At 34.9% G+C, this 27,945-nt stretch overlaps 2 protein-coding genes across 3 annotated transcripts; both read right to left on the bottom strand.

The window, feature by feature from the left end:
* Position 1: 1 nt before the first annotated feature.
* LOC118275615 (helicase SKI2W) lies at positions 2-27,520 on the bottom strand. Of its 2 annotated transcripts, XM_050695336.1 has the most exons (23): positions 27,353-27,520; positions 27,106-27,279; positions 26,529-26,784; positions 26,000-26,170; positions 25,335-25,630; positions 24,911-25,023; positions 24,233-24,464; positions 23,612-23,795; positions 23,126-23,263; positions 22,805-22,919; positions 22,230-22,356; positions 21,747-21,851; positions 21,371-21,527; positions 20,729-20,873; positions 19,989-20,311; positions 14,146-14,274; positions 13,567-13,699; positions 12,934-13,108; positions 6,398-6,614; positions 5,829-6,055; positions 5,345-5,497; positions 4,584-4,718; positions 2-738 (listed from the first exon to the last, which is right to left on the bottom strand). In XM_050695336.1, exons 1-23 carry the CDS (start codon positions 27,389-27,391, stop codon positions 316-318), a joined length of 4,167 nt encoding a protein of 1,388 aa, XP_050551293.1. In that variant the 5' UTR covers positions 27,392-27,520; the 3' UTR covers positions 2-315. The 2 variants fall into 2 exon arrangements, with proteins under 2 accessions (XP_050551293.1, XP_050551294.1); XM_050695337.1 differs by lacking the exon at positions 2-738 and having other exon boundaries at positions 1,531-4,718.
* Positions 8,129-11,905, bottom strand: LOC118281400 (uncharacterized). The gene is made up of 3 exons (XM_050695343.1): positions 11,040-11,905; positions 10,430-10,621; positions 8,129-10,138 (listed from the first exon to the last, which is right to left on the bottom strand). Exons 1-3 carry the CDS (start codon positions 11,151-11,153, stop codon positions 8,144-8,146), a joined length of 2,301 nt encoding a protein of 766 aa, XP_050551300.1. The 5' UTR covers positions 11,154-11,905; the 3' UTR covers positions 8,129-8,143.
* Positions 27,521-27,945: the final 425 nt, after the last annotated feature.

Here is a 27,945-nt window from a genome sequence, read left to right as displayed (position 1 = left end):
TCATCTTCATTCATCGATTACTATAGTCAGTTGTTAATGTCATTCTCTGATGTATCTGGTTACGATTTAGAGTCCGTCCTCAAACAAATGGGGATGGACTAGGAAAGAACCCAAAGGTTGACTTTGTACTCTCCGTCAGATTGTCTGTGATTTGTATTGAGATGAGATTGTCCAATTATAGTTTGGTATATTTCATCAGACAGCGTGCAGCTGGATTAATATTGCATGACTACGCTATGCGCTTCAAAACAGATAGGCAAGCGCCTACAGTTCAAGTAATATTCGGCCAAATTGGATCATTGCTCAGAAGAATCGTTAGGCGTAATCTGTCCAGTCATCGTGTTGTCCTAAAATGTAGTCAGTTTTGACGTCATCGCTTGTTATTGGCGTTTCTTTCTGTTGTTTGTTTTTATTTACCTGTTTCTCATTGTGTCCTGATTTCTTACTGGGCTTGGAACTATTATTTCGCTTTTCATTTGTTTCTTTTTGCCCTTTCTCAATAGTTTCTGGAGATTTGTTCGTTTTCTTTGCAATAGGAGTTGGTTTTTGTTCTTGTTTAGTGTTTTTTATAGTCGCCTTTGTATCCGTTGTTGGTAGAACTTCGATTTTGTTCGTCTGTGTATTTGAGGGCGTCCAGCTGGCTGCTAGTACAATGTTTCGGTACATAGAGTTCATGTGAGTTAGGCGGTTGATTTTATTCTTAGCGCCGGCTCGTTCGTTCAGCTTCAAAAGCTTGATCTGTGTCAAAATTAAAAGGTACAATGTTATTAAAATTGCTGGTTACTAGTTATCAAGTGCATTTATATTCAAATATTTCTGTTGCTGGTCTTGGTAACGGTAACATTATTTCTTTAAGTAGGTACAATTTAACTGACTAACAAGTACTGATCAAAAAAGGGTTGTGGCCAAATAACTAGGAATAAAAGAGAAGATATTATCGAGACAGACGCCCCTTGTCTGTCTCGATACGAACGGTCCACTGGATACTGAATTGCATTCAAATCAATATAATAGGCAAACAAGTTAAAGAGATGTTCATTGTATTAGTGGCCAGACACCAGACTAGTTGACCTCAAATATCAATCAAACTCCCCATGTAAAATGAGCACCTTCATTTCTAAACATGCAAAAACCTACCTTACCAACAACAAAACTAGGTCCAAAATATACCTGCAAACGTAGCTCTTGTCCATCGTGCAAGCTTGATGCAAGTCTGCTGCATTGTAATGGTATAGAAGCTAAAGGGGTAGATACGAGCTACCTACATTTGAATTTCTACTTTATTTAAAATAACACAAAGCTCTATTTTACGCATCTACAAACTAGATTCCGTATATATGATAGCCGTTTTTCCCATGCATTTTTGAACGGTAAAAATACTTTGTAAAGTTTTTTTTTGCTTGTATTTGCAAAGGCATTGGACGGCAACTAGTATTGGACGGCATCATTTAACGATAAATAAACTACAACACTGATCTACAAAAAATAATAAAACTAAACAGAATCGATAACAAAAATAAAACGAATAAATAAAAATGCAACATTTTATTTTTATGGAGAGCAAATCAATCATGGGCATGCATGCGTAACAACGTAATAAAAAAAATATACATAACATTTAAGTAGGAATCATAAATAAATATTTTCATAAGGTAAAAATAAAAAATAAAAATAAGTAAATGTGTGTTTTATGACCATAAAGCGGATCTAACTACTACAATAAACAAAAAATGCCGCTTAACCTCTCGTATTTAAAATAGTAGTAAGTAGTGTAAAGTACCCAATTATCAGCACTTTAAGAGTTAGTCCTAATTTAAGCCAATTTATTATTGTGAAAAAAAGGCTTTTGTCCGTTAAGGCAAATTTTATAGTTATAATATTTAATAAGGAAGACGATAATAAAAGAAAAACACGATTGACCTCTATCCAAGATTATTTAGACAAGTAAGAATAAAAAATGGGTCTGTCACCATTTACTGGCACCATCTCCACCAATTACTAGCATAGAGCAACCCAATTATCAGCACCTCACTATCACTGTTAGGAATTACATAAAAAAAAATTAGTCACATTATTAAAATCTGTTTTTATTTATTTTTTATATAATTAGTAAGTAGATAACAAGACAATTACTTATCATCTAATAATACTTTTATCTGTATAAGTCGAGCAAAAAAAAAGCGTCACGGCCGTACCATCCTTTTCTCGTAGCCATTCAGGCCAATTTCGACCGCCTATAACTTCATTGTGGATAAAACAAGAAGCCTGAATTTTTAAATACTAAGCAGGCATTGTACAAACATGGTATATTTGAATTTTCATTAAATTTTAACCATTACTTTAAGAATTATAACACGTTAAAGTTTCGAAATTTTGTCACTGACTGACAGATCATCAAAAGTATAAGGCACTTTTAACAGACATAGAAGCTTAAAATTTTTGCATAAAATTAGTATTTAGTACCTACATCAAGGGAAAAATCAAATATTTTGTAAATTCAGTCAGTCTGTCAGTAAATTCAGTTTTTTAGATACATCGACTGCATCAATAACTTTGTAATCCTATAAAAATGTATGGGGTTACAAAGTTTTGATACAGTTACAATTTCATCAGACCAATAACTTTGTAAACCCATATAAATGTATGAGATTACAAAGCTATTGATGCAGTTACATTTTATTGTTTAATGGAATAATTGAATCTACAAAAAGAAGTGAGATACCATCAAAAACATTCTGTAAAAAAATCCAAGTCGCGCACCTCATCAGTTTATGTAGGTACCGTAAAAAAATGTGAGATCCATGTAATACCAAGTCGGTTATTTTATTTAGTCCCTACTTAAGAGACCTTCTGTCTTAAGTTATAATGTAAATTGTTATCATATCAATATTACATTAATTTTACGTTTTAAATAAAATAAATTGACTTGGCCATCGCATGAAAACACAAGTATACCTACTTTTGTTGACATTTCTCGTATTAAATTGTTTAGTCTATTTCATGGCAACGAATTACGATGGTCTATTGCATGATTACGTACGATGGCCAAGTCAATATCTTTTTTTTACACCTTTCCGTTCAGATGGTTTTTTAGTAATCATAATGTCCTGTAATTTGACTGGTGTTAGTAAATATTGTTGACTATCAAGACATACCAATTGCGCACTACTAAGACAATCTCCAGTATTATTATAACATTGTTTATTTGTTATAGAAGTTGTCGTAGCTTGCATACCATCTACAAAATCTTTTGCTAATATTACTGGTAATAAAACAAAAAATAAGAAGAGAAAAAATAAATAGAAAGAAATAAGAAGAGATGATGAAATTCTAGGGAAACCAATTTATCAGCATGCTTCTGATCCAATTATCAGCACCATGCTAACATTTGGATTTTGATGGTATAAACTACTTTTACATAACAAAATTAATTCTTTGCATAAAATAAACATAATTTACATTAAAAAATATGAAATTAGTATTTATGTACTTTTTTCCATTTATCAGCACCAGTGCTGATAATTTAGAATTTACAAAATATTCGTTCCATTTATCAGCACTACGTATTTTACCAATTAATTACCAGAACCTCAAATTCTACTCTTCAGATTATCATCAAAAATTATCTCAAATATCAGAGAAATCATTAGTTTCAATATTAAATTTGTAAAATATACGATATATCATAAAATTTAAACACATGAACTTACGCGCGATCACAAGAAACAGGCAAAAACAGAAGAAACTGCAAGACACAAATGTTTGTTTACATAATTTCCACCAATTTGAGGTCTCAAAGTATGAATTTCCCAATAGCAGGATTCCAAAAACATACATTTATTTATTTATAAGTGTGGTAACCCAAATTAGTGAGTGAAAACCTTAGAATTGGTCGATTTATTCAGAGTGCTGATAATTTGGTGCAGTGCTAGCAATTGGGTAGTTGCCCCTAGTATATAAGACAACAATAGAAAACACATTGTGTCTTGTGTGGATCCGAGTTCCGGCACACGAACAGTTAATTGTAAGATAAGGTACTCAAATACTACAACGCTTCTGTTTTTTTTCTCACAGGGTCAAAAAAGAATTGGACAGTGGAAAATTGAACGTTAAAGTAATGGGGAATACGGTTTTTTTTGCTCACCAGATGGCGCAAATGTAGGAAGAGGTTTTTTTTGTCCAATCACTGCAGCTGACTAATACTGAACGACCTATGGTGTCGCACTAGCTAATTTAGTATTGGAGGAAAAACGACAGTTCTACTAGTGCCATCTGGTGAGTAAAAATACGATAAGCCCCATTGTGCATTGTGTTGGTGCGCAAGTATTTGCGCATGGTATAACAAATATGTATATAATATAATTCGAACAGTCTTAAAATTGGCCTATTGTCTACATAAGCTGGATATTTATATAGAAAAATCATTTCATTAAAAAAAAAACCAAAATCAGTGGCCCAAAAAACACAACCAAAACAAAAATGCTTCTTAACTTCGGAAATAAAAAAAAATAAGTTCAGGCTAAGCATTTTGATCTATAAAAATAAAGTATATTGCAAATGGGACTCTATAATTATGTAGTGACCGTTTCTTTTTGCGTGGTGTATAAGCTGGCTGCGAATACAATGTCTCTTTTGATGGCTGTGGATGCCTCCATCATTTTGGCTTGGAGTTTCGGGTCGCCGACTGCCACGGCTGCGTCTTTCACGTCTACTAGTAACTGTTGGGAGAAGGGAATAGAATTGTACTTTAAATTAGTATATTTTAGTAGTAAATTATAAACTGTAAAATAGTAAATTATAAAAAGTTCAAATAAAGTAAAACTGAAATCAATAACATATATCTTATCATCATCATTACACCCACATTGACTAGAATATGGATTCGAAACCAAACAAACGGCACGTGCCTATGTGACGTTTTTCGATTTTTATGTATTTTCTAAGATTATTTAGACACCTGACATTTTTTTACAAATAATCAAACCTTCTCCATGTGAGAAAAGGCTTTGGTCAGCAGTGGCCACTAATAGGCTGTTCATGTGATGTGTGCGTAAAATACTCTATGTCACACGAAACTGGGTGTCAAGCAGAGTGTAATAAGGTCGTGAATTTGACCAACACACTCTTTAATATAAGATTAATCTTGTTTTAATATAATTGGGGGAAGGACAATGGGCAAGAATATATTTAAAATTATTAGCTCGTTCTTTTCCTATCTCGGGACAACAGGGTCCCGGACCTTTGGGAGGCGTACGAGGGGCCGAAGCCAACTCGCAGAGGCCCTTTGAACAATTTTAATCTAAGTGTAATGATATTAATACGTTGAAAGGCTGTTATATCTTACCTCATGCAGCTGCTGGATACACCTGACTATGATACCTTCCTGCACATCAGTGAGGTCCATGATCTCCGCGAACGGTTTCTCTAACGCCCACTCATACACTACTCTCACGAGACCAAAGTTCAGTCTTTCTGCTTGCCCTTCAAATTGGCCGACCTGTAAGGACATTATTATAAGTAAATAAAAAATGTATTACATATACAATTTTAGTACGGAGTATCGGATTATTGTCCATTTGTAAAATTAAGTTTTTACCCCTATTACATGGGCCTTATATACACATATATGAGAAAAATATCGTATTAAGTAGGTACCGCTTCCTTTGCCTAACGCATTGAAGATTTGTGTTATTAAATCCTCGTTATTATTGATCCCGAATACATCTACTTGTCTTCTACGGTACCAGTGATATTTGTATAGTTATAAAGCCTAGAAAGTGATAGTTCTACAGAATATTTCAACTATAACAACTATCACACAAACTTACCAAATACTTAGATTCAATAGCAGTGAGTTCAGCATCGATTTGTTCGATAGCCTTGACGCCCTCAGCCAGTTTGTCAGTGAGCTGGTTTTCCACCTGCGTCCTGGCTTGGAACACGAAACAACTGAGTAACGCTGCTATCTCCGCCGGCGTCTTGTCTGTGAACACGTTCCTGAACACTAGCTCGGAGATTATTAGCTCGTTTGTACCCATACCGCATGCCACACGACCTGTGAAGTGGAAAAACAACATCATAATACTTATTTGCGAATATGAATCAAACAAATATTTACTATATCTAGCTAATATAGATGGCATGAACATAAAATAAATGAGTATTTATATCAGAAAAAATCTTACAACGAATATTGCACATACAAAGTTAATTTAAAGTTATGCCTATTAATATTGTTATCATAAGCTGAATACATTCGATCCCGGGGCTGGATAAACCTATGTCTCAAGCTCAACGCAAGAGAGCATTACATTCTTGTAAAGCAAACTGTTGAGTCTTGAACTCGCAGACCATCCAATCTATCTTCTAAATAAATAAAAATTGCCCCTATACATACCTTTAAGTATAACACTGTCATGTTCATCGATATAGCTGAGCTCGCGCAGCACCATCAGTCGGCGTTGGTAATCAGGGTACAGAGCGAGGTTCTCGAACGACAGCAAACGCTTATACTTGTCCCGTTTCCGCTCAGTCAGCTTACGCTCGTACACTATCGCGAACTCTGACTTAAAGTTGGCTATGTCCGTACTTTTCTTATGTTCCTTCAATTCATTCTGGAAATAGGAGTTTGGGATTTTATTTTGAAGGTCTTTAGTCCATAAAAATTACTAGAAGAGCGTTAAAATAGACTTATACTAATAAAATACACTATTCGCCAACCAGGACAGGCAGGCATTTTTACAACACAACAGCATACCATATTTTACTTCACCTACTTATCTATAAAATTTAATACGCAATACTAGATTTTAAAATTACAATAACAATTCAACGAACAAATTTTTAAATTACGACTATTTTCTACGGTGTTACACTTATTTTTTACTAGCTTCGCCCGCGTCCCCGTGGGATAAAAATATCCTATCACCCAAGTCAACTAATACCCTGTCTGGATACCGTAAATTTCGTCAAAATTCGTTCAGTAGTATCAGCGTGATTGACGGACAAACATCCAAACAAACAAACAAACTTTGTCATTTATACGAGTAATAATAGTGTGAAGTTTTATCTAAGGAAATTTTATTTAAAAAGAAATTAAATGCGGTAGGCTATAACAGTAACACAAAAGCTGAACATAATTTAACAAATTTGCGATAATAATAATGAAAAAATAGGGGAACCAAGTATGAAGGTTTTAATGAATGAATGAATATCTAATAAATACTGGCAATTCCTTTATAGTTATTATTTTATTTGTATGTTAGTGAATTTCTCTTGAATGGCTGAACCGATATTTATCATTTGTTTTGAGCGGTTTGCCACATGACTTAGATAGACATGAACAGATTAATGTTAACAGAGTTGTTACTCGACAATCGACTCGTACACAGGAAAGGACCATGCCCATATTAGTATGGAGCTAAAAGTCAGCACTGTCATGCGATGCCCAAATTGCAGCCCTATGTCATATGATAGCCTTTTAATAGTATTTTTATAATATCTAGATTTTATGTCATTTAAAGCACCGATTCACAAGTAATTCTATATTAAACATGATAACTTACTACTGATATTTTATATGCATTGTATCGTTTACGGACAGCAATGCTATTAGTTTTTTATTAGGAACTTCATGATCATCACTTATATTTAAGTATAAAAGGACACTGATCTGGCCTACGTCTACCTACTAGTCTTGTTTCCATAGTATAGTGTCAATATAAATGTGAAAACGATTAGGTTCGATGCAAAACTTGTACTCGAGTAAACAGAACTCAATATGGAAAGAGACTAATGACTCACAACAAATGGGTATTTTTGATGAGATGCTTTTATAAAAGCATATTGTGATAAAATAGAACGGGTTGTATTAAACTATATTTTTATATTTGACATCAATTAACTGCTTGACTTAAAGGCAAATAAAAATACCAACATTTGTATTAGGTAGGTACTGTCTGATCTGTAAGCATTTACAATAATTATTTTATTAACAGATCTAATACTTAGGTTGTTTCAATTAAATGGGGTAAAATAATGTTCTCTGACTGATAAAATACTGATCTATTGCTGCATTCAAGGTTTGTGGCGATTGAGTACAAGTTTCGAATAAAATAAAAAAGCAGTATAAGTGTTAAATGTTTTATTCTTCAATTACAAGTAATATATTGTCTAAGAATGATGCTGGCGGCGATATATTGTCTTGGTGTCTAGCCCAACCCAAATACCATATTATGGCCATAACGTGGCAACAGCATCCCACTGTTCTGTTACCCACGAGACAGTTGCAACAGTAACCTAATATTGCATCTAAGCAATTACTACTCGAGGGCTGAGTGTCAATTAAAATATACGTAAAATATTTACGCCGACCAATATGGCGCGACTGGATTCGACCCCTTAATAAATAAGGTCTATATCCTCCAACGGCCGCAACCATTTCTTCAGAGTGTTCCAGCTCAGGACATATTTCAATTTCATACAAGCCATTTTGTCGAACATGTTCGCCATAATATGATCGTGCTTGTTTTACCTGATATGGGCCCAATGCGAAAATAATCAATTCTGAGTAACTAAATACGGGAAATATATTTAATTGAGGAAACCTGCCGTCTATGCGTCTAAACATAACCGATCGCCTGTTTAAATTATAATTTGTTACAAATTCTGCTAAGTAATTAGGAGTATGTTGATACCTCAAGGCTCTTTCTATAATAAGAGAAGCATCTGGCCGATCTTGAAGCGTGGGGTGAAATCTGTTAATTAATGAAGCTGCAATTTTAAAATCACTCATTAAATGTGCATGAGCTCTATTAAAATAATCCTGGCGAAATAATTTAAAGTCCCTTTTAAATCGTCCGTTGACTACTTCCACTACCCATCGACATAATGTCACTAATCGACTTTTGTTTGCCTGAATAGTTGTTAGTTGTCGTTCTCCCTCATTTAACGACTCAGGCTTCTGCACATTATAATTACAGGCCTCCAACAGTGGGATCGCATCTCTGAATCCTCGGTCGAGTATAAATACATCTCTCTCTCTGTAAAATGATCGCATGGGTCCAGATTCATCAGTAAATAAATCTTTCATTATTTCTGCATCGGTTTGAGTGTCAGCATAAGGGCCGATCACATCAATAATGTGCCCGTCTGTACACACACAAAGAAATGGTTTAACGAGGTTCACATATTTGTGTAAACTATAAGTTTCCTTTTGATAGAAATAATTGGAACTCTTTTCAATATATATGTAAGTGCCATCACATATTGTGATTGCAGGTCTGGTTTGATCAGAGCCATTTGGATTGCCAAACAAAGCATTTGGAATACTCAGATTTCTTCTTATGACATCTTCTCTATTAAGATGCTGCAATCCAATATGTAATGGTACAAAATGTTCCATAAAACATAAGCGTACAATGTTCATGTGCCTCTCCATAGTTGATCGAGGTATATTAAATAATGAAGACAATCTCTTGTTACTGTCCCCTGTCCTCATTTTAATTAAAAAGATAGCCAAAGCAGATTTTGGTGATGGTACCTGATTAGCTAAAGGTAACTCATTAAATAAAATAATGAATTCAGACACTTCCAGTCCAGTCCAATAATGGCATATGTGGTTGGGCATTTCTTCAACACATTCAAAATTAAATGTGACAGTTTTTTGTTTTGCCATATTAACTAAATCTTCTATTTGATTTATACTAAAACTTGATATTGAAGATGATTGTTCTGGTAATTCACGCCAAGTATTAGAATACAAATGGTGATGGCAAACACGTGAATACCGGGGCACATAATAGTTGTAATCTACAATTAACATATTTTTAATAAATGTTGGTATTAAATGCATAGGTACATAACCGCAGTCGGAATAAATGCAGTGTCTTGATGTACTAGCAGCTCTCTTGTAATGAGGTAAATTGACCATTCCAACTGATCTCTGGCCCAGCTGAGAGGCAGAAGCAGGTGCAGGTGCCGGGACAGGGGCAGGTGCCGGAGCAGGGGCAGGTGCTGGAGCAGGAGCAGGTACAGGTGGCAATTGTGGTATAGCCATTTCTCGTTGAGAATCTTGTTCAAATTGTCGGCTAGCTCGCCGCCAACAATTATGACAAACAGCATAGCTATCTCTTCCATTCTGAAAATATTTATGATTGTTAAAAATAAAGCAGTGTTAAAAAATATAAAATACACAATCTCTTGATTTACTAAGTTGAATAAACAATATAATGCAAATTAAGAGAGCTCTGACATTTATCATACTTGAATATATTAAAAAAATGCATAAAATGATTGTCATTGTAAAAACTATTACCACTGATATAGTTATAAGGATTATTTTCCAAATTGTTATAATTATGTGTCATTACCATTAATCATATTCAATGTAAGTAGTACTTAATAGGTGTTTAAGGATTTAGATAAATACCTGCACTGATCTAATCCATGGAAAAAAATCATATAATGGTCCATTTTCTTCGAGAGAATGAAGTCTAGCTTCATTCAAAGAACAGCCACAGCCAGCACAGATATTAGTATGACCTAATATTCTTGGTGTGTTTACATCAGCATTTTGTAAGAATACATAACATGCATGACATATTACATCTTCCATAGGGAGCTGAAAACAAAACAGTCGGTGTTAGTAGGTCTCACATACCATAAGAAATGATTAACTAAGAAAACAAAAAAAATATTTTACACGTCCACGATAAGAGTTGAAGTTCGACTGTATTAAGTAATATATTTTTCTCGCAGTCACGTTTCAAGTTATCGTGCATGCATACTCTATACAAGGTATAGTTTTGAAGTTGCACGATATTTCAGAAGGTAATTATGTTAGTTATTCTGAAAATCAGTTAAAATTAGAAAAATAAAATAACAAGTATTATAAAGTATTATTGATTTTTGACGAAGTATCGTATTTTTACATAATTATTTATGAGTTTTATTACAATCTTCTGATATATTGTAGTTTCAAAACTACACCGTGTATAACCGTCCTGCAGATTCTGAATGTATATAATAATGATACTTACATATTCAATTCTCAGCCAAATAGACAAGATAATTAGCAACTCTTGAGGCAAAGTTGTAACAACATGCCTCTGTATGCGTTGAACGCGTAACCCACAGTTCAAGCAACGCAACATTTTGTGTCACAAACGAAAAGTCCAAATCACAAAACACAACGAAGTCCGTATAAGAAAAGCCGAAGTCACTGAATAAAACGACACTATCAATATCCATAAAACGTAGCCGAAGTAGATTTTAAATTGAACGGAAAAGCACAATCGGAGTAAACGTAAACACAGCAGCAGACGCAGAGTGAATGAATGAATCAGTGTTGCCAGTCTTAAAAGATGTTAAAAAAAATAACGTTTCATATTTTTTACTAGTAAGATAATTTACATGCGGTTACTTATTATGAAGTTAATCTTACCGATAGTATCATTAATATACAAATAAAACAGCAACACTATAATACTAGTTTATCATTATTCAAAATAATTTGTAAAAACACAACGAGTGAATAAACCGGCCAAAAGACATGATTCCAGACCGTGATAAATGCAAAAAGCATGAATGAAACATTATTCTGTCAAAAGCCCCGATCGGTGGTCAACAAAAAGTCGTATTTTTTTTATTTTTTATCCAGTGCTTCTTAGGACTTAAAATTAACAATTTAATTAAAATTTTTATTTATTACCTCAATCTTGTAATTTACTTTATCTGGGCGTTTCTGGGGCAAAAATGGGCATGGTCCTTTTGAAGGAAGGTAAAAGGAGCTTTAATAATTCCTTTATAATATACATCATCGCCAATGCTTGAGAAATAAAAATATGCATACATATTCGCAATGCAGGCGACTATAGCTCGTAATAAAATACGCATAGAAATCATAATGGCAAAGCTTCATGACATTATTGAATCAAAAGTGTAAATTACCTTAGCTCTTCCTCCAGTTTATATGTAATTTAAAGCAAACATATTATTTTACAACTTTCCTATATGATATGGATAATATGAAAAAGAAATGGAAATATTTAGAGAACAAGCATTATCACTAAAACTGTTAATCGATAATATTCTATTTTTCAATATTTTATTGTTTGATACATATTATCTTGCCAGACTAGAGGAATGATTGACAGACAGACTGACATTTTGTTTTTTTTATATATATTTGCTTTGACGTTCAAAGTGCAAGCCGGTCTATTTGAAATAACTTTGACTTTGCATTCTGATTTTTTATTTCTACATAATTCCATTACTAACTAAATAGCATGAATGGCATGGTTCATGGTCAGGCTCTTTATCATGATGTCAGCAGCTGAATCTACTGAATGCAGTAGATTTTTGACACTTTTTCAGGGTTTATAAGAAAATTCTATCTTCTATATAGCTATAAACCTTATAGCCAAATCTACCGACAGATAAGTTATAGAAGCTTTATGTCAGTCTATGATCCAATATTGATATAAAGGTCACACAACATCTAGCACGAGCACGATTTATATGGATATTTAATCGGCTTTTACCGCCGTACTCAGAGTCAGTTATTGATTACTTAACCCAGCTCTTAGCAATTGTTTTCAATACAAAATCGTTACTAAGGAATAGTTTAAGTAATCATTAAATGTCTCTGAGTGCGGCAGTTCGTATGCGAATAGCTATTCATTATGACACGAGTTGAAGTTATTATGAGAGAAAATTGCAACCAAGAACTAGCCTGAGGCAGATGTTAAAAAGCTGTAAAGATTTATAAGTATTTTATTTTCATTCTATTGTAGATATTTTTATTAGGTTATTTTTCTGAATAAAGGTTGTATAGTATTTTTAGCTGTACCTACATACACATGACGATCTATAGCTAAAATTGGAGATTGCAGAGCATTAAGTACAGCACAAACTCATAAAATTACAACTTACCATGCATTTGTTCATCTTGTCTATAGAAGAGAGTATTTCTCCCGTGGTAATTGCAAGAGACTGCGTCAAGTTGACGAGTTCCAGCGTCGTGGCTCCGGAGCATACGGCGTGTGAGATTCGGGATAGCTCTTGTACTGCGGTCGCGCAGCTTGAGCCGACGGGCGCATCTTTGAACCTGTAGGAGATTTGCTTATTAGAAATGAACGTATTGCTTAAATGCCATTGTAAAGGTTAATACTAGAGGTTATACTAAGGAATTGCGCACGTTACAACATTAACGAATGGGATTAAATCTCCATTTTTATTCATGGAATCTAGTATAATAATAGGAGGAGGAGGAGGCCTAATTAATTACCTTCCTTCCCAATTCCCGATTCCCCAACAACCCTTAAATGTAACGCTTTTGGTGTTTCGGGTGTCCATGGGCGGCGGCGATTGCTTCTACCATCAGGTGATACGTAGGCTCGTTTACCGGCTTATATCATAATCAATCGCCAAGTCCACCTTTGATGCATGGCGTTCATTACATAATTATAAAAAGTAGGTGTAGTAAACAATAACGTGTGTATTTAAAACTTTAACTTATCTCTTTATAAAAAAAGTGTAACGAACGTATTATAAATCTCTGCTTACCTTGGAATTTGTCTCTTTTCCCAATCATCTATAATGACCTTGGGGTCGATTTTCAGGCTCATTTTTGTAACAGAAACTATATTTTTGGGTGCAATACATAATATGGTGTGGTCTAGGGTACTTTCTTCAGTACCTGAAAATAAAAATATACAGCTGTAAAACGTAATAATAAAATCATATTTAACAATACACTTCATTGTATTAGGGGAATACCCGATTAGTTTCAAACTCAACCAGAACCCTTGACAATACTGTATTACAATGAAGTGATTCAACTTGCATGAAAAGTATCTAAGTAAATGGTAATAATGTTTCACGATAGTCAGTTATACTGAAATGATTGTATAAATAAGAAAGTTCTATATTCAGGGAACAAAAAGTTCAAAAACAAGATAAATAGCTGACCCGGCAAACTTTGTTTAGCCTCATAAATTATATCTAGATGATATATAGTAGCCAATTCTCAGACCAACTGAATACGCATATAAAACGTGGTACAAATCGGTAAAGCCGTTTCGGAGGAGTGCGGTAACTAACATTTTGACATGGAAACTTTATATATTATATAGTAACTCTTACCTATACTGCTATACATAGCGGAGAAACTGAGTATTCTGTACCAGTTCTCGTCTATCTCGAAGTTGTATTTGGCGTTATCCTGTACCTTCGTGTCGAGTAGAAGCACCTTGTATGGAGTCTGTCTTGGACCTAAAAACACAATTACACAAATGTTGCAGTTAAGAAAAAGAGGGGAGGTGTGATCTATTTAAACTCTCGCCATCAAACGTAACAGTTTGGCGAGTTTAGATTTAAGGCCACACATCTGTTAACTTAAAATAAATACTAGTAAATACTTAAAAAAATGTGAGATTAGTATTCACTAATCTTTATAATTGTTACTTTTACTTTTTGATTTTAATTTAATTTCCTGTTTAGTTTATTCTGAGTTAAGGAAATTTGTACTATTTTATATGCTCTTAGCCTTTATTTTAGTTTTTCTTGTTTAATTTTTTTTTACTTTATACAGTATGTGTATCGCTCTTATACAATAATTTATACTATAAAGTAGAACTATTACATAGAAGTACAATCCAACAAAAATGTAAACAAAAACCTTAAATTAAAAAAGTGAAATTTTCAAACAAAACAAATAGTAAAATAAATTCAAAGAAGTGTAACACTCCGTGTATCAACGTACCTTGACCCCAGAAGAGCGGCAACGTGGCGTCTGCGTTCGGGCGACACACACACACACACGATGACATGCCGGCTCATTCACTCTGCTTATTGAGTTGTTGTGATGAATGATCATGGATTATCTTTGGAGGCTACCCTTGCGAATGCGATTTCTCGCCACTTTCTTTGCACACACCACAATTAAGTAATGGCCCAGTTAAATTTTTAAATGTTCAATGTGTCCACCACGGTTTTGGACACATAAGCTATATCGCCGTACGATATTGTGTCGAACCCTGCGCAATAAATTTCGGTCAGGATCCAAGGCCATTGTTTTTAATTTATCGAAAGCGTCGACAATCCGTGTTCGGAGCTCAGCTTCGCTTTCTGATAACCTCGCGTATACTTCATTTTTAATGAATCCCCATAAAAAAAAGTCCAGGGGTGTTAGGTCGGGCGATCGTGCCGGCCACCTTTGGGGACCAAAGCGCCCAATCCATTGGTCACCAAACATTATGTTCAGCCGCTCTCTTGCAAGGAGTACGGAGTGTGGAGGAGCTCCGTCCAACTGAAACCATACCCTTGAGTTTGCTGCCACAGACAATCCATCTAAATACTCAGAAATTGGACCGTCACAGAGTTCTAAGAACTTCTGAGCATTCAGATTTCCGTCAATGAAAAACGGACCCACTATGTTTTCTCCGTGAATGCCGGCCCAAACATTTACGGAAAACCGGTACTGATGCGCTGATTCCCTTATTAAGTGGGGATTGGTATGGCTCCAGTGTCGCATGGTCTGTCGGTTCCACATGCCGTTTCGAGTGAATGTGCTTTCGTCTGTCCAAAACACATTTCTCACGAAATGTTGGTCTTGAGCAATCCGGTCTAACACCCAGCGACAATACATTTCTCTCACGGGCTTGTCACGTGGCAGCAGCGCCTGCACCTTACAGTACTTGTACGGACGTACTTTGTCCTTTTTGAGGATTCGGTGTATCGTCCGATGGTGCACGTGAAACGTACGCCCTGCTTGCCTAAGACTGCAGGTTGGATTATTACGAAAATGGGTTAAAACCCTTTGTTCCAAGTTCGATGAAGTTTGCTGTCCAGCAACTCCATCATGGGTATTAGGCATCAGCGGCTGATTGTCTCTGAGTCTTTGTACAGCACTAATAATTGTACGAACATCAGTCGGGCAGTGACGAGACGCTCCGTATCTCTCTCGATAAGTCCGCAGAGTCAACGCTGCATTCTGATGACATTCACCGTACATCAAAATCATGTCCGTGTACTCTGCAGCACTGTAATAATGTCGCGGCATTTCGGCACAACACACACACACACACACACTAAAAAGTAAAATAAACGAAAATTACCTAAATTACACAATTAACTAAAATACTAATGTCAGTGTCTATTTCACAGTAAAAAACTAAATAATAATAAAACTAAGAACTAAACGAAAAACTAATAACAACAGTTGAACACAACGCGCGCGTAATCCACCGAAGGTTGCGAAAAGCACACACACTATCCCGGAAGGCTAGCAGTGAACTGATGAATCGGCGCGTGCCAAAAGCGCACGGCGCCGGCGCGGCGGCTTTACTCAAAACAAACGAAAGGGTACATACCCCTTTCACGATGCCGCCGCGCGCGCCACTTGTCTTCCGCGAAAAGCCGTCAAAAGAAACCGACCGCACAGCGCTGCTACCTATCCTTTTCTGTTACATCTTCAACTTTATTGTATTGACATAAAGTCGAAAATCCATTTGACATATTGGAGTAGGTTGATCTGCTGGCCAATGTATCTACTACCTATCAGTTTTGTTTCTCTGATGTTAATACTTCTATTTATTTACGTAAAATTATTACTAATTTATTAAAGATCTTTGAAAAATAAATATTCGCAATTTTTTATGGGATAGGTCGGAAAACGAACGTTCGTTTCATCAATTGGCGCCGGCGCGGCGGCGTCGCCAAGGAACAACCGCCGCAACTAGGGTTGCCTACCATACTTTCTAATAACGTAACGTATCTTACTTTGTTTTTGGTAATTATACTTTATGCGTTTACATTTAAATAAAGTTTGCAAAAATACTTTATTTTCAACCTTTACTGTGATGCATAAACAAAATACACATTATGTTTACTTAAAGTTTTTTTTCTTCTTTAGCATTAATAGTTTATAATCATTAAACGAAATATTAGAATGACTGAGAATGATATTAGACTGTGACATTTATACAAATATCACTCAATTCACTTGCTATAAATGAAATAAAACAAAACCCACGTCATTTCATTTCTGTACAATTTTGTCGATAGCGAGTGAATAGTCAGCTTTCACTAAAAAAGTTGTGCAGACATAATTCTAAAGTAGGCAGCAGGTAGACAAAAGTTTAATTAAAAACGATTTGTTTATTTTTTTCAATTTAAATGTTGATTATCAAACAAGTTTTATTTATTTATTAACATCAAAATGAAAGTTTACAGCGGGAGCCAAAACACTTACATTCTAGGATACAAAAAAAAAATAAACGTAAACCTATCACAATTCATTTACTGTGATAAAGATAACAAAAAATTGTTAACACACAAAAAAGTTTTTAAGCACTAAAAACATCAAATTTGAAAAATCCCTTTTTTTCTCATACATTTTTTTCCTAAGTTAAGAAGTTGGCAACCCTAGCCTCAACGCCGAATGAGTTACAAGTAGGTAGACATGGGTGTTATTTGCCGTTGTGGCTACTCTTGATAACTATTATCTACCCGATATTTGGTTGCAATAATATTTTGAATTACCGATGATGAATAAGGGTATTAAAACTGACTACTTCGCTTCATTATTTACTGACAACGAGTGCGAGTCAACTAGACGATATTCGCACTATCGCTATCTTCTCTTTCTTACATGTGTCATATTCAGCTTAGTTAGAAACGTAAATAAATACGTACTTTGACTCATTAATTCGATACGAATGTCAAACATCATACAGAAATTCATAATTTAGTTAATTTTGATTAATAATTTGGAGAATTGATAAAAGTGCCATCTATGGAAAAAATGCCAAACTAGTAAGTACATCATCGATATTCGTGTGCTGCCGTGAGGTTGGTGTAAGAACTACTTCGTAGTTTGTTTGAAAACAAAACAGTTTATACTATAAAAGCTTAGTTAGAAACGTAAATAAATACGTACTTTGACTCATTAATTCGATACGAATGTCAAACATCATACAGAAATTCATAATTTAGTTAATTTTGATTAATAATTTGGAGAATTGATAAAAGTGCCATCTATGGAAAAAATGCCAAACTAGTAAGTACATCATCGATATTCGTGTGCTGCCGTGAGGTTGGTGTAAGAACTACTTCGTAGTTTGTTTGAAAACAAAACAGTTTATACTATAAAAGCTTAGTTAGAAACGTAAATAAATACGTACTTTGACTCATTAATTCGATACGAATGTCAAACATCATACAGAAATTCATAATTTAGTTAATTTTGATTAATAATTTGGAGAATTGATAAAAGTGCCATCTATGGAAAAAATGCCAAACTAGTAAGTACATCATCGATATTCGTAGTTTGTTTGAAAACAAAACAGTTTATACTATAAAAGCTTAGTTAGAAACGTAAATAAATACGTACTTTGACTCATTAATTCGATACGAATGTCAAACATCATACAGAAATTCATAATTTAGTTAATTTTGATTAATAATTTGGAGAATTGATAAAAGTGCCATCTATGGAAAAAATGCCAAACTAGTAAGTACATCATCGATATTCGTGGGCTGCCGTGAGGTTGGTGTAGGAACTACTTCGTAGTTTGTTTGAAAACAAAACAGTTTATACTATAAAAGCTTAGTTAGAAACGTAAATAAATACGTACTTTGACTCATTAATTCGTTACGAATGTCAAACATACAGAAATTCATAATTTAGTTAATTTTGATTAATAATTTGGAGAATTGGTAAAAGTGCCATCTATGGAAAAATGCCGAACTAGTAAGTACATCATCGATATTCGTGTGCTGCCGTGTGGTTGGTGTAGGAACTACTTCGTAGTTTGTTTGAAAACAAAACAGTTTAAACTTGAGCTTTACGCGGAATTTTGTTATGATTTGTTTTCTGAGTGCAAGTAAATACTTAAATTGTGATTGTAACTGTAAATTAATTATTATTATGAAAATTTGTGGCAGTAAACTCTGTGCTTGTGGTATTTAATGAATTAAATACGTGAGAAATCCACGTTGTCGTTTAAAGAAAACATTTTAAAGACGGATGTGTGTGTGTGTGTTTGCCCGGATTAGGCGTAACCCAAAAAGGTAATTTTATTCGTTCTTGTCATAATAAAAGTATTGTAACTAGTTGTAGTTGCAGGTTGTGTGCACACAGGTTATGAAATGCGTTTTCTTATTTTCAAATTAAATGGAGTAAAGAACTTAATTTGGTACCTACAATGTTAATTAAAGATTTATTGCGATTATTTCGTATAAAATACGGATTGGTGGACGATGATGCACGTATAATCTTATTTTGGGTCTAGTTAGGTTATAAGAATTGGTATAATAGCTACCAATTCTTTTCCCATTTTGCGAACCAAAACAGAAGAGCGGCAACGTCGCGTCGTAGTGCAGTCATTGACCCGTGTCGTGTTTACAAAGAGTGGTTACATTTGCTCAAAAAGAAAAATGCAATTTTTGGCTTAACTACTGGGCCATTTTGGCTCATTTTTTTGCACATTGTCAGTATAGACGATAATAAATATGGTAGAAAAGAGGAATGTATAAGAGTCTTATCCATACGGTATAGTTTATCTAAGTGAATTACTATTGTTGCTTTACTTTAATTAATTAATAAGTGGTTTATTTTTCTTTTGATCTCATTAGATTCGATTTAAACATTTTTATAATTTTATTTAATAGCTCTAGTTAACTTAGCAGGATGTGATTCCCTGTAATTGAAGGATCACAAGACTGTAAATTATTGTAAATTGTATTTTAGCATGTAAGTGTATCCTTTGTTGGGAGTCCAATAAAATAAAATAAAAAAAATTAAAATAAAAAATAATCTTTGTGCATAAGATCTTTCGCTTTCTATTTTAGGATAGCAAAAAGTATTTAGTTTTTTTTATTAGCATGTACTTCAAAAGTATTGCCAGTTTTGTAAAAGTTAGTTACTTAAGAAAAAATACGGTGTACTTCTCTATCGTTAAATGCGATCAATGAAGTGTACTTGCCATTATTATTCAACAATACACCAAGTTGGTTCATGTAAGGTCCAGCAGACACCACGAGAACTCTACCAGGCGTCATTTCCTTTGAAATCTTCGCTGTACCAAGGAGTATCGGCATGATTTCATTCAACACATCGATGTACATTGCTGCCGTGTCATAGAAGGCTGCTAGCGGTGCTAAGTGTGAAGCCAGCGGTGTACTACATTTCTCTGAGTATTCCTTCTCGGCTAGTTGCAGCTGCTTCCTATAGTTGTCCGCTTGACAAATCTGGTTGAATTCTCTGAACGACCGCTGCATCATACCTTCCACTGATACCGTTGCAGCTCTACATTTAAAATATAAAAGTAATATTAACACAGTAAGATATGTTCCTTAATTTAATACGTATAAGAGTTTTTAAATCTATGTAAATATTTAATTTTGCTGTAAAGTGAACAGCTTTTAGACTCAGTATAGTCGGTTTGGGCGGCTCCCAACATCTTAACTCACCGCCGTTAACGCAGCTGATATTAACAAAGCTTTAAAATACAGCTTTATAAAGCATTTAACGAGTTATGAACTGAAAGGAAATAACTGACAAATATGTGTGCTTGGTTTATATTAAAATAGTTTGCTCTCTACAGACTCGAGTCCGAGCCATTGTCATACAATTATTTATAGTTTCACATTACATAGTAGTTATTTGTTCGCGTGTGCTTAGTTTAAGGGTTATTAGGATGTAAATATGAAGAAACTGTCTTACCGTAACAAACTGAGTATCATAGCGTATGTGAGCCTGAACTGTGAGGATAGTTTCTGTGGGATGCCCAGCATCATGCCCTTGAGGGTGACCAAGTCAGGCACTCCTTCCTTGCACAGGATGATCACAGTGCCCGTGTCGTCGAGACCTGGCGAAAATAATATATATTTAAGTCGCAGTCAACCAGTTAAGCTGTTAAACAGTCTTGCCTGTTTAGTATGATTAACAATCCTGGATGCAGTTTTCTGGTGGTGATTTTTGGGGCGCATTTCTATTCTATCATTCTGAAAGTAACTTGGGTTTAATGTCAATTTTACAACGTCGAGCCTTTTTATCCCCGAAAGGGTAATGCAGCTATAAAATGTACCCCCACTTTTAACCATTTGTGTTATAAGTTTATACAGGGGCCTATTGCCATATACTGGGCACAATTCCAGACTCCGTGGTACTACTGAGAAATTTTTAAAAAATCCAAAGTTCCCAGTAATCCTTTGTCCGACCCGGGAATCGAACCTTGTCACGGCAGTTGCACTTGCGATCACTCGACCAATGAAGCAGTCCATATGACAATTCCTATACACATTAAATAACTTTGGAGTAGATATGTTCACACGAACTATAAAAGAAGTATAAGTTATGTTATACCTCGCCTCCCGGCTCTGCCCGCCATTTGTATGTACTCGGCGGGTGCGAGAACACGTCTCTGCAGTCCATCGTACTTAGTGGTCTCATCGAACACTACAGTTCTCGCCGGCATGTTCACGCCCATCGCGAATGTCTCCGTCGCAAATAGGATTTTCACCTGTAAATACACTGGCATTCAGTTCAAAGTTGAATGAACTTTTTTGTAAAGTCTAATGTAACCTAACGTCACGCCTTTTATCCTAGAAGGGGTAGGCAGAGGTGCCAATTATGGCAAACATTTTTCTTAAGTCTAAATGATGAATTATTTCTTATAAAACGAATGTTGTGTTGTTATAGTTAGTGCAATGGGGTAGAAAATAACAATAATTATACTTACAAAACCAGACTGGAATAACATCTCAACGATTTCCTTCAGCAGTGGCAATATACCACTGTGGTGGACTCCGATACCATTCTCCAACACCCTTTGTAGCCTTATAACCTAAAAACATGGTTTATACATATATAAATAATACGTTATTCTGGTTATTAATTTAATTTTACTAGAACTGCAAATCGATTCTGTAGAACGTAGATCGCGCCACCAGTAAGTGAGACATGAAAGGTAATTTTCAACCTATATATGTACATACGTATGATGGTTTCCTCACGAGAGATGTTTTACTTTAGCATGCATTAGCCATCAATGAAAATATAAAAGAGGTGAACCTCGCTCGGTGAACCAACGATACTGATTACACCTATCAAGCGATTGCTCTGTTTGGTTGGTTTATTCAAGCAGTGAACAGTGTGCAATGCTAATATGAACGATCACAACGACATATCGAAATATACAATAAATGTTGCTTTAACAAATTACCTGTGGTAATCTTCTGTCAGGTTCCTTAAGCCTCTGCAGGCACTTTTGGAAGAAAGATCTGATATGTCCCTTTTCTTTAGCAGTTGTTAAATCTACTGACATTAAGTTTTCAGCGTTCTGATCGCATCTGCAAATCAATTCTGTGTAAATTACATTTTTAGGCTTATAGCTGAAATTAGTTCCTAAATGATATAAGATGGGTTGAGGAAGGCTAAAGAAAAAAAAACAAATAATGGATTATGTGATGGAGATCACCTGATCTCCTCTCACATTATTGAAAAGTATCTGCCATTTATAATGCAGAACAAAGAGTTTTACTAAACTTTTGGAACATTATTTTATTTGGTAATTCACTTCGTTACATTTCTGTGTATAGAACCATTCTTATAACCATTGTTATCGGCTTACTAACGTAACTGTTTGACGAGGAATTCGGCGTTTATCGTGGGATGCTGCTAAATATATACATGAATAAGCCGATAACATAATAATTAATTTAGTATGTTTCACGAAAGTTATAATAGAACCATTCTTTTAGAGTTTAGAGTAGTTAGAATGATATATAATTTACTCACCTGTTACGAGACAATGTGAATGCGACCACCGGCAGCTTGTCTTGCTGCTTCAAGTGATCGATGAAAGCGACCCACATCGTTTGTTCAGCCTTGGGATTCTGGTACATTTTGCCTCCTGGAAATAAAAGACTTTATTCAATGACTTTTTAAAACAAAACATCGTGCTTATCTATGCTATAAGCATTGGTAAACATGAGATAAAATAATTTCTTTAAAGTGTTAGTCTTATTTTAATATTTTGCGAAGATTTTGAAACTTCTTAGGAGTGTGATCTTAGATCAATTCAGTTATTAAAAGCAAATATAATTTCTAATTCCTTACCTTTCGGGCCGAAATTCTTTTTGTACTCATTCTCCCTCGCCTTCTTAGCGGCCACCGCCTCATTGTAACCCCGCAGCTGGAAGTTTCCTTCCTGGTCTACTACTAGGAACCTCTCGTTCTTAGACTTCCCACCAGTTCCTGGAATTAACAAACAAATTACTTAAAGTGGGGTAGCTCATACTTCGAATTAGCATAATAGTAACATACTGTGATATTTAAATGTCATTCACCATTATTATAACATAGTCCTTACAAAAATATACAGTATCTCTATTTTTATAATAATGACTATAGCGAGACATACTAAATGAACTAAAAGTGGGTTACACGTACAGTACTTCCGTGACTCGAAACTAGTAGATTTTCTCTATTAATTTACGGAGTAAAACCGAGTGATTTTTAGTTAAAACAGTATCTCGTTTCATATAGGAAGTGGAGAAGTAGGACATAGGAGAATAATCCCCTAATATTAGTCTACATACATACCTGTATAGAGATAATGGCACAGTGGAACAGGTCGTTTGGGCGTGGAGACGACGTAGACCTTCCGTTTCTTGGTGCGGCCCACCCAGTCGGCGAACTGCAGCGTGTTGGGCACCGTGGCGCTCAGCATCACGATACTCACGTGCGCAGGCAGCAGGATCAATACTTCCTCCCACACGTAACCACGCTGGAAACAGAATAATATGATAGTCATTTTTATTTACAGATTAACTATAATAGATATTTGTTAGATGTATACAAAGGAAAGAGAGTTTTCTTTTGCCTTTTTCCAACGTCGATCGGTTTAGTACTCGATCTCCTTCGAGCATTATTCGATCACATTTGAACGTTACTCAAAAACGATAGATTGTCTTCTACAACAATCTAACATCCTCAGTGACTTTCGAGCGTTACTCAATTTCTTCTAAAACTAAGTAGTAGAATTTTTTTTGTAAACCTTCCCTCAACCCCTTAAAACAAAGCGATGCTGCGTGGAAAAGCTTGTGTTATAACTACTGGTCGGATTTGAATACTATACTGTAAGTTTTTATAACGTTACACTATGACCAATAGGAGTCGAGGAGTGGGTGTAACCGCGGGGAGTAGCTATTATTTAGTACTTACCTCAGCATTATTAATGTAATGAACCTCATCAAAGATCACAAACTCGAGGTCCCTGGTAACATCAGACCCGCAATACAGCATAGACCTCAAAATCTCAGTTGTCATCACAAGGCAGGGCGCTGTCGCGTTGATTTGCAAGTCGCCCGTCAGAAGTCCCACTTCACCAAACATTTTGTTGAAATCGTTGTATTTTTGATTCGATAACGCTTTAATTGGGGATGTGTAGATTGCTCTGTAACGTGAATATTATCATTTTTATTACTCTTCTTTGTTTATTTTGATGATCTGATTGCCAGACACCAGGGTATACCTAATTTCTATATGTGCAGTTGTGTCACTGCCTCGAGTGGTCCCAAGTGCGACTACCGGACAATGGGTCTCGGGTTCGATTGCGAGTCGCTCAAAACATTACTGGGTTATTTCGGTTTTTCGAAAATTTCTCGATAGTTGCACGGAGCCTGAAATTGTGACCAGTATATGGCAATAGGCTGACCCCCTATTACGTGGGCCCTATAACTGCACGTTACGGCATTACGTGCCGTAATAAAGCACCTGCCTATCCTATCGAAACACCCAATTCCTACAATAAAACTGACCTTTAATCAAAAATCGAACACGGACTAAACAAATACTGTAAGCATACAGTAGTTACTAGTAATGTAACAAAGTGAAACATACCTGGTGCAATTTCTCCTGGACATGGCTATAGCATATTCAGCCACTACAGTTTTACCGGCCGACGTGTGCGCCGCCACAAACACGTGGTGACCCTCCTCTAGTTTTAGTATAGCCTGCAATTGTTTTACAAGTAATTTAATCACTTTTCCATTATATTCAATAATTTTAACTTTCATTTTCAAATATTTATTTTTAATTAAAAATTATTATATTGTTTACTACTTTAGATAATTTTATTTATCAGTATAGCTATTAGGCAAAGCAAGTCTTTAACACTACTATAAGTATCTAATAATACTAGTGTATATGTTTTTGACAATCAAAAATTCAAAACACCAATGCAGATTCACCATTAAATATTTGAAAGGAAACACATTGTTATTAAAAAAGAAAGTTGGTCTTTTTCTACTGTATTTCTTTTTACCTGTTTCTGGAAATTATCCAATTCAAACGGATAGGTTTGCGCCATATCTTTAATCTTTTCTCTGAACTCTGGTACAGGTTGTGACACATCAATCATCTCCGCCCAATCAGTGGACGTGACTCCTGTCTTCGCCGCTGAGCTGGTGATATTCAACACTGGTAGCTCCGGCAGTTCTATTGGAGGTCTGATGATGGTAGCTTCGAGGAAGTTGTCATTATCTGGGTCACTATCCAGTTCTAGTTTCTTAACAGGTTTCTGGGGTTTACTTTCTAACGCTTCCTCTTCTTTCCAGAGATCTGTTGAGTAATTTCATTAAATTATATTTGCATTTCTTTAGAAAAAAAGTTCCAAGTCAAGATGTGGATGCAAAGGCGACTAGATACTGCGCAACATATTCCAATTTCGATTTGATAACTTACAAATTAATATTTTGGTTCTAAATTCCCATCCAGAAAAACTGGTTATGATTCTAAATGTTATCTTTTAACTTGCTGACTACCAGAAACTGGCATAAATTGAAATTAAACTATGAAATTTCGGTAAGTATAAATATTGTATATTGTAAAGTAGGTATAATTTTAGGGCTAGTAGATGAGTTAAACAAACAATGAAACTAAAGCTACCACTAACTTTGTTCCATTGATAACAATGTATGCCACACTCACCCACTAAATGAGCATTGTTATCAACTACTTCTTCCAAGTTGATCTTCACATGTATATCAACACTTTCTTTGTCCTCCGATGACTTATCTTCCTTGGGAGCATTGAGCAGCGTGAAGCCATCATCCGCAAACAGTACAGTTTCCTTACATCCAGGTGCTGTGTTTAGGATATCTGCAAATTTTGAAATAAATGAAATTTTAGTAAGTTGATAGCTTTATGTTTGTGATAAAGAAATAAAAGACAGGATTGTTTCATTAGTTAAGTGGTGCTAATCACAACAGAGGGCTTAGTATGAGTTTGTTTTATGTTTAATGAGAACACATTTGGCGTTCTGATTGGTTTGTTCATTCACACTAGCCAATCAGAGAGCTGAACACACTGTCTTTTCATTTTTATTCAATGTAAAGTAAACTACTAAGGCTAAAATTAGTTATTGGGAATTTTTACTTTTAATATAAGGCTATAAATAACTTGAAATCTGTTACATGTAGAATCCTGCATACAATAATACATAATATTTGATACATACCTTCACCCAAAAACTTGCCAGGCTCTTCATTATCCAGGTCTATATTGACATCTCCACTGGCAGCTTCAGCGAGCATTTTCTCCAACTCCTCTTCAAATCCTGCTGGTAGGAATGGACTCTGTGTGGTAGTACCCCTGGTAGCCATGCTGGGGGGCAAAGGAGCCCTTGACATGGACAGGTTGTCCTCATCATCTTCCACTGGGATACTCACTTCTTCTAAACCTGTTATTTCACCTGTAAGTGGATCTCTGACCACCTGAAATTGTTTACAAACATTTTGGAATATCCATGTTTTTTAATTGTAAGCTAGTTGTATTGTTACTTTTTTGTATTAAGTAGGTATGTTTATAATATAAAGACTTTTACATTGTCATAGAATGATTTCAGTTAATCTAATTAGAATATTTTATCTTCTTAAGACCTATTTCCAGATCATCTATATAATTAAATGTTTTATCTAATACACTTCAGAATTTAAGTGATAAGATAATCACACATAGTCATTCAAATACCTAACGTAAATGCACTTTTACTGCTCTATTATCAATTAAAATTGTAAATCTATGATTATAATTACCTCAAGAGTGGTGTCGGGTCCAAAATCGTCGTCATCATAAATAAATAGCGAATCGACATTGCTTTCGCGATGCCAGTTTGATTGTGAACGCTCCCATTGATGTATTGAAAGCCTTTCCGGCTTCAAAAGATAGTCTTTAACCCTTTCATTAAGGTCTTCAAATATCGGTGGTAACTAGAACATATTGCACAAAATAAAATACACATAACACGATGTTTATACAAGTTTTCAAACTAACGATACTAACTTTAAAGTCTGAAAAGTCATTTTCTGTGTCTACAGACATTTAAATATCAATTTAAACTCGTATATTGCTTAAAATGCGAGGTTATTTTGAATACACTTTGGATAAATTCGCAAGAAAATACCGAAGTAAGATGATGATCTGACATTAATGACAATTCAAAATGTCATACTTCAAAAGTCGCACTTTTGTAAACAAAGCTGTGATTCCCCGATAAAAAATTAGTTATATTTTTTTTATATGACAAAAAGAATTTGCAGTAATAATAACTTAATAATAAAATTATGTTTGATACGTTTCCTAAAGCATAGTAATGAAACACAGCTATTAAAAAATAAAAAAATATTTTTAAAGAACCTAAGTTTTAGAACGAAATATAATGTGTCAATATCTGACATTGACAAAACTTTGCGCTGCGTTCATTATTTGATTTTTTAATATTCGGGTGCGTTCACACGTACACACTCGCAAGCACCTTGCAAACTGTCTGCGGGTAGAACCTGAGTTTGCTTTTGTTTGGTCACCTTCCACCTAATTGGAAATGAGCAGCAAGTAAAACTTTGTGTTTACAAATGTTTACTTCAGAACCATTTCTT

This window comes from Spodoptera frugiperda, chromosome 8, assembly GCF_023101765.2.
Source record: "Spodoptera frugiperda isolate SF20-4 chromosome 8, AGI-APGP_CSIRO_Sfru_2.0, whole genome shotgun sequence".
NCBI classification, from domain to species: Eukaryota; Metazoa; Arthropoda; class Insecta; order Lepidoptera; family Noctuidae; genus Spodoptera; species Spodoptera frugiperda.
The sequence above is the reverse complement of the archived record's forward strand: the minus strand, read 5'-3'. Positions and strand labels throughout refer to the sequence as shown.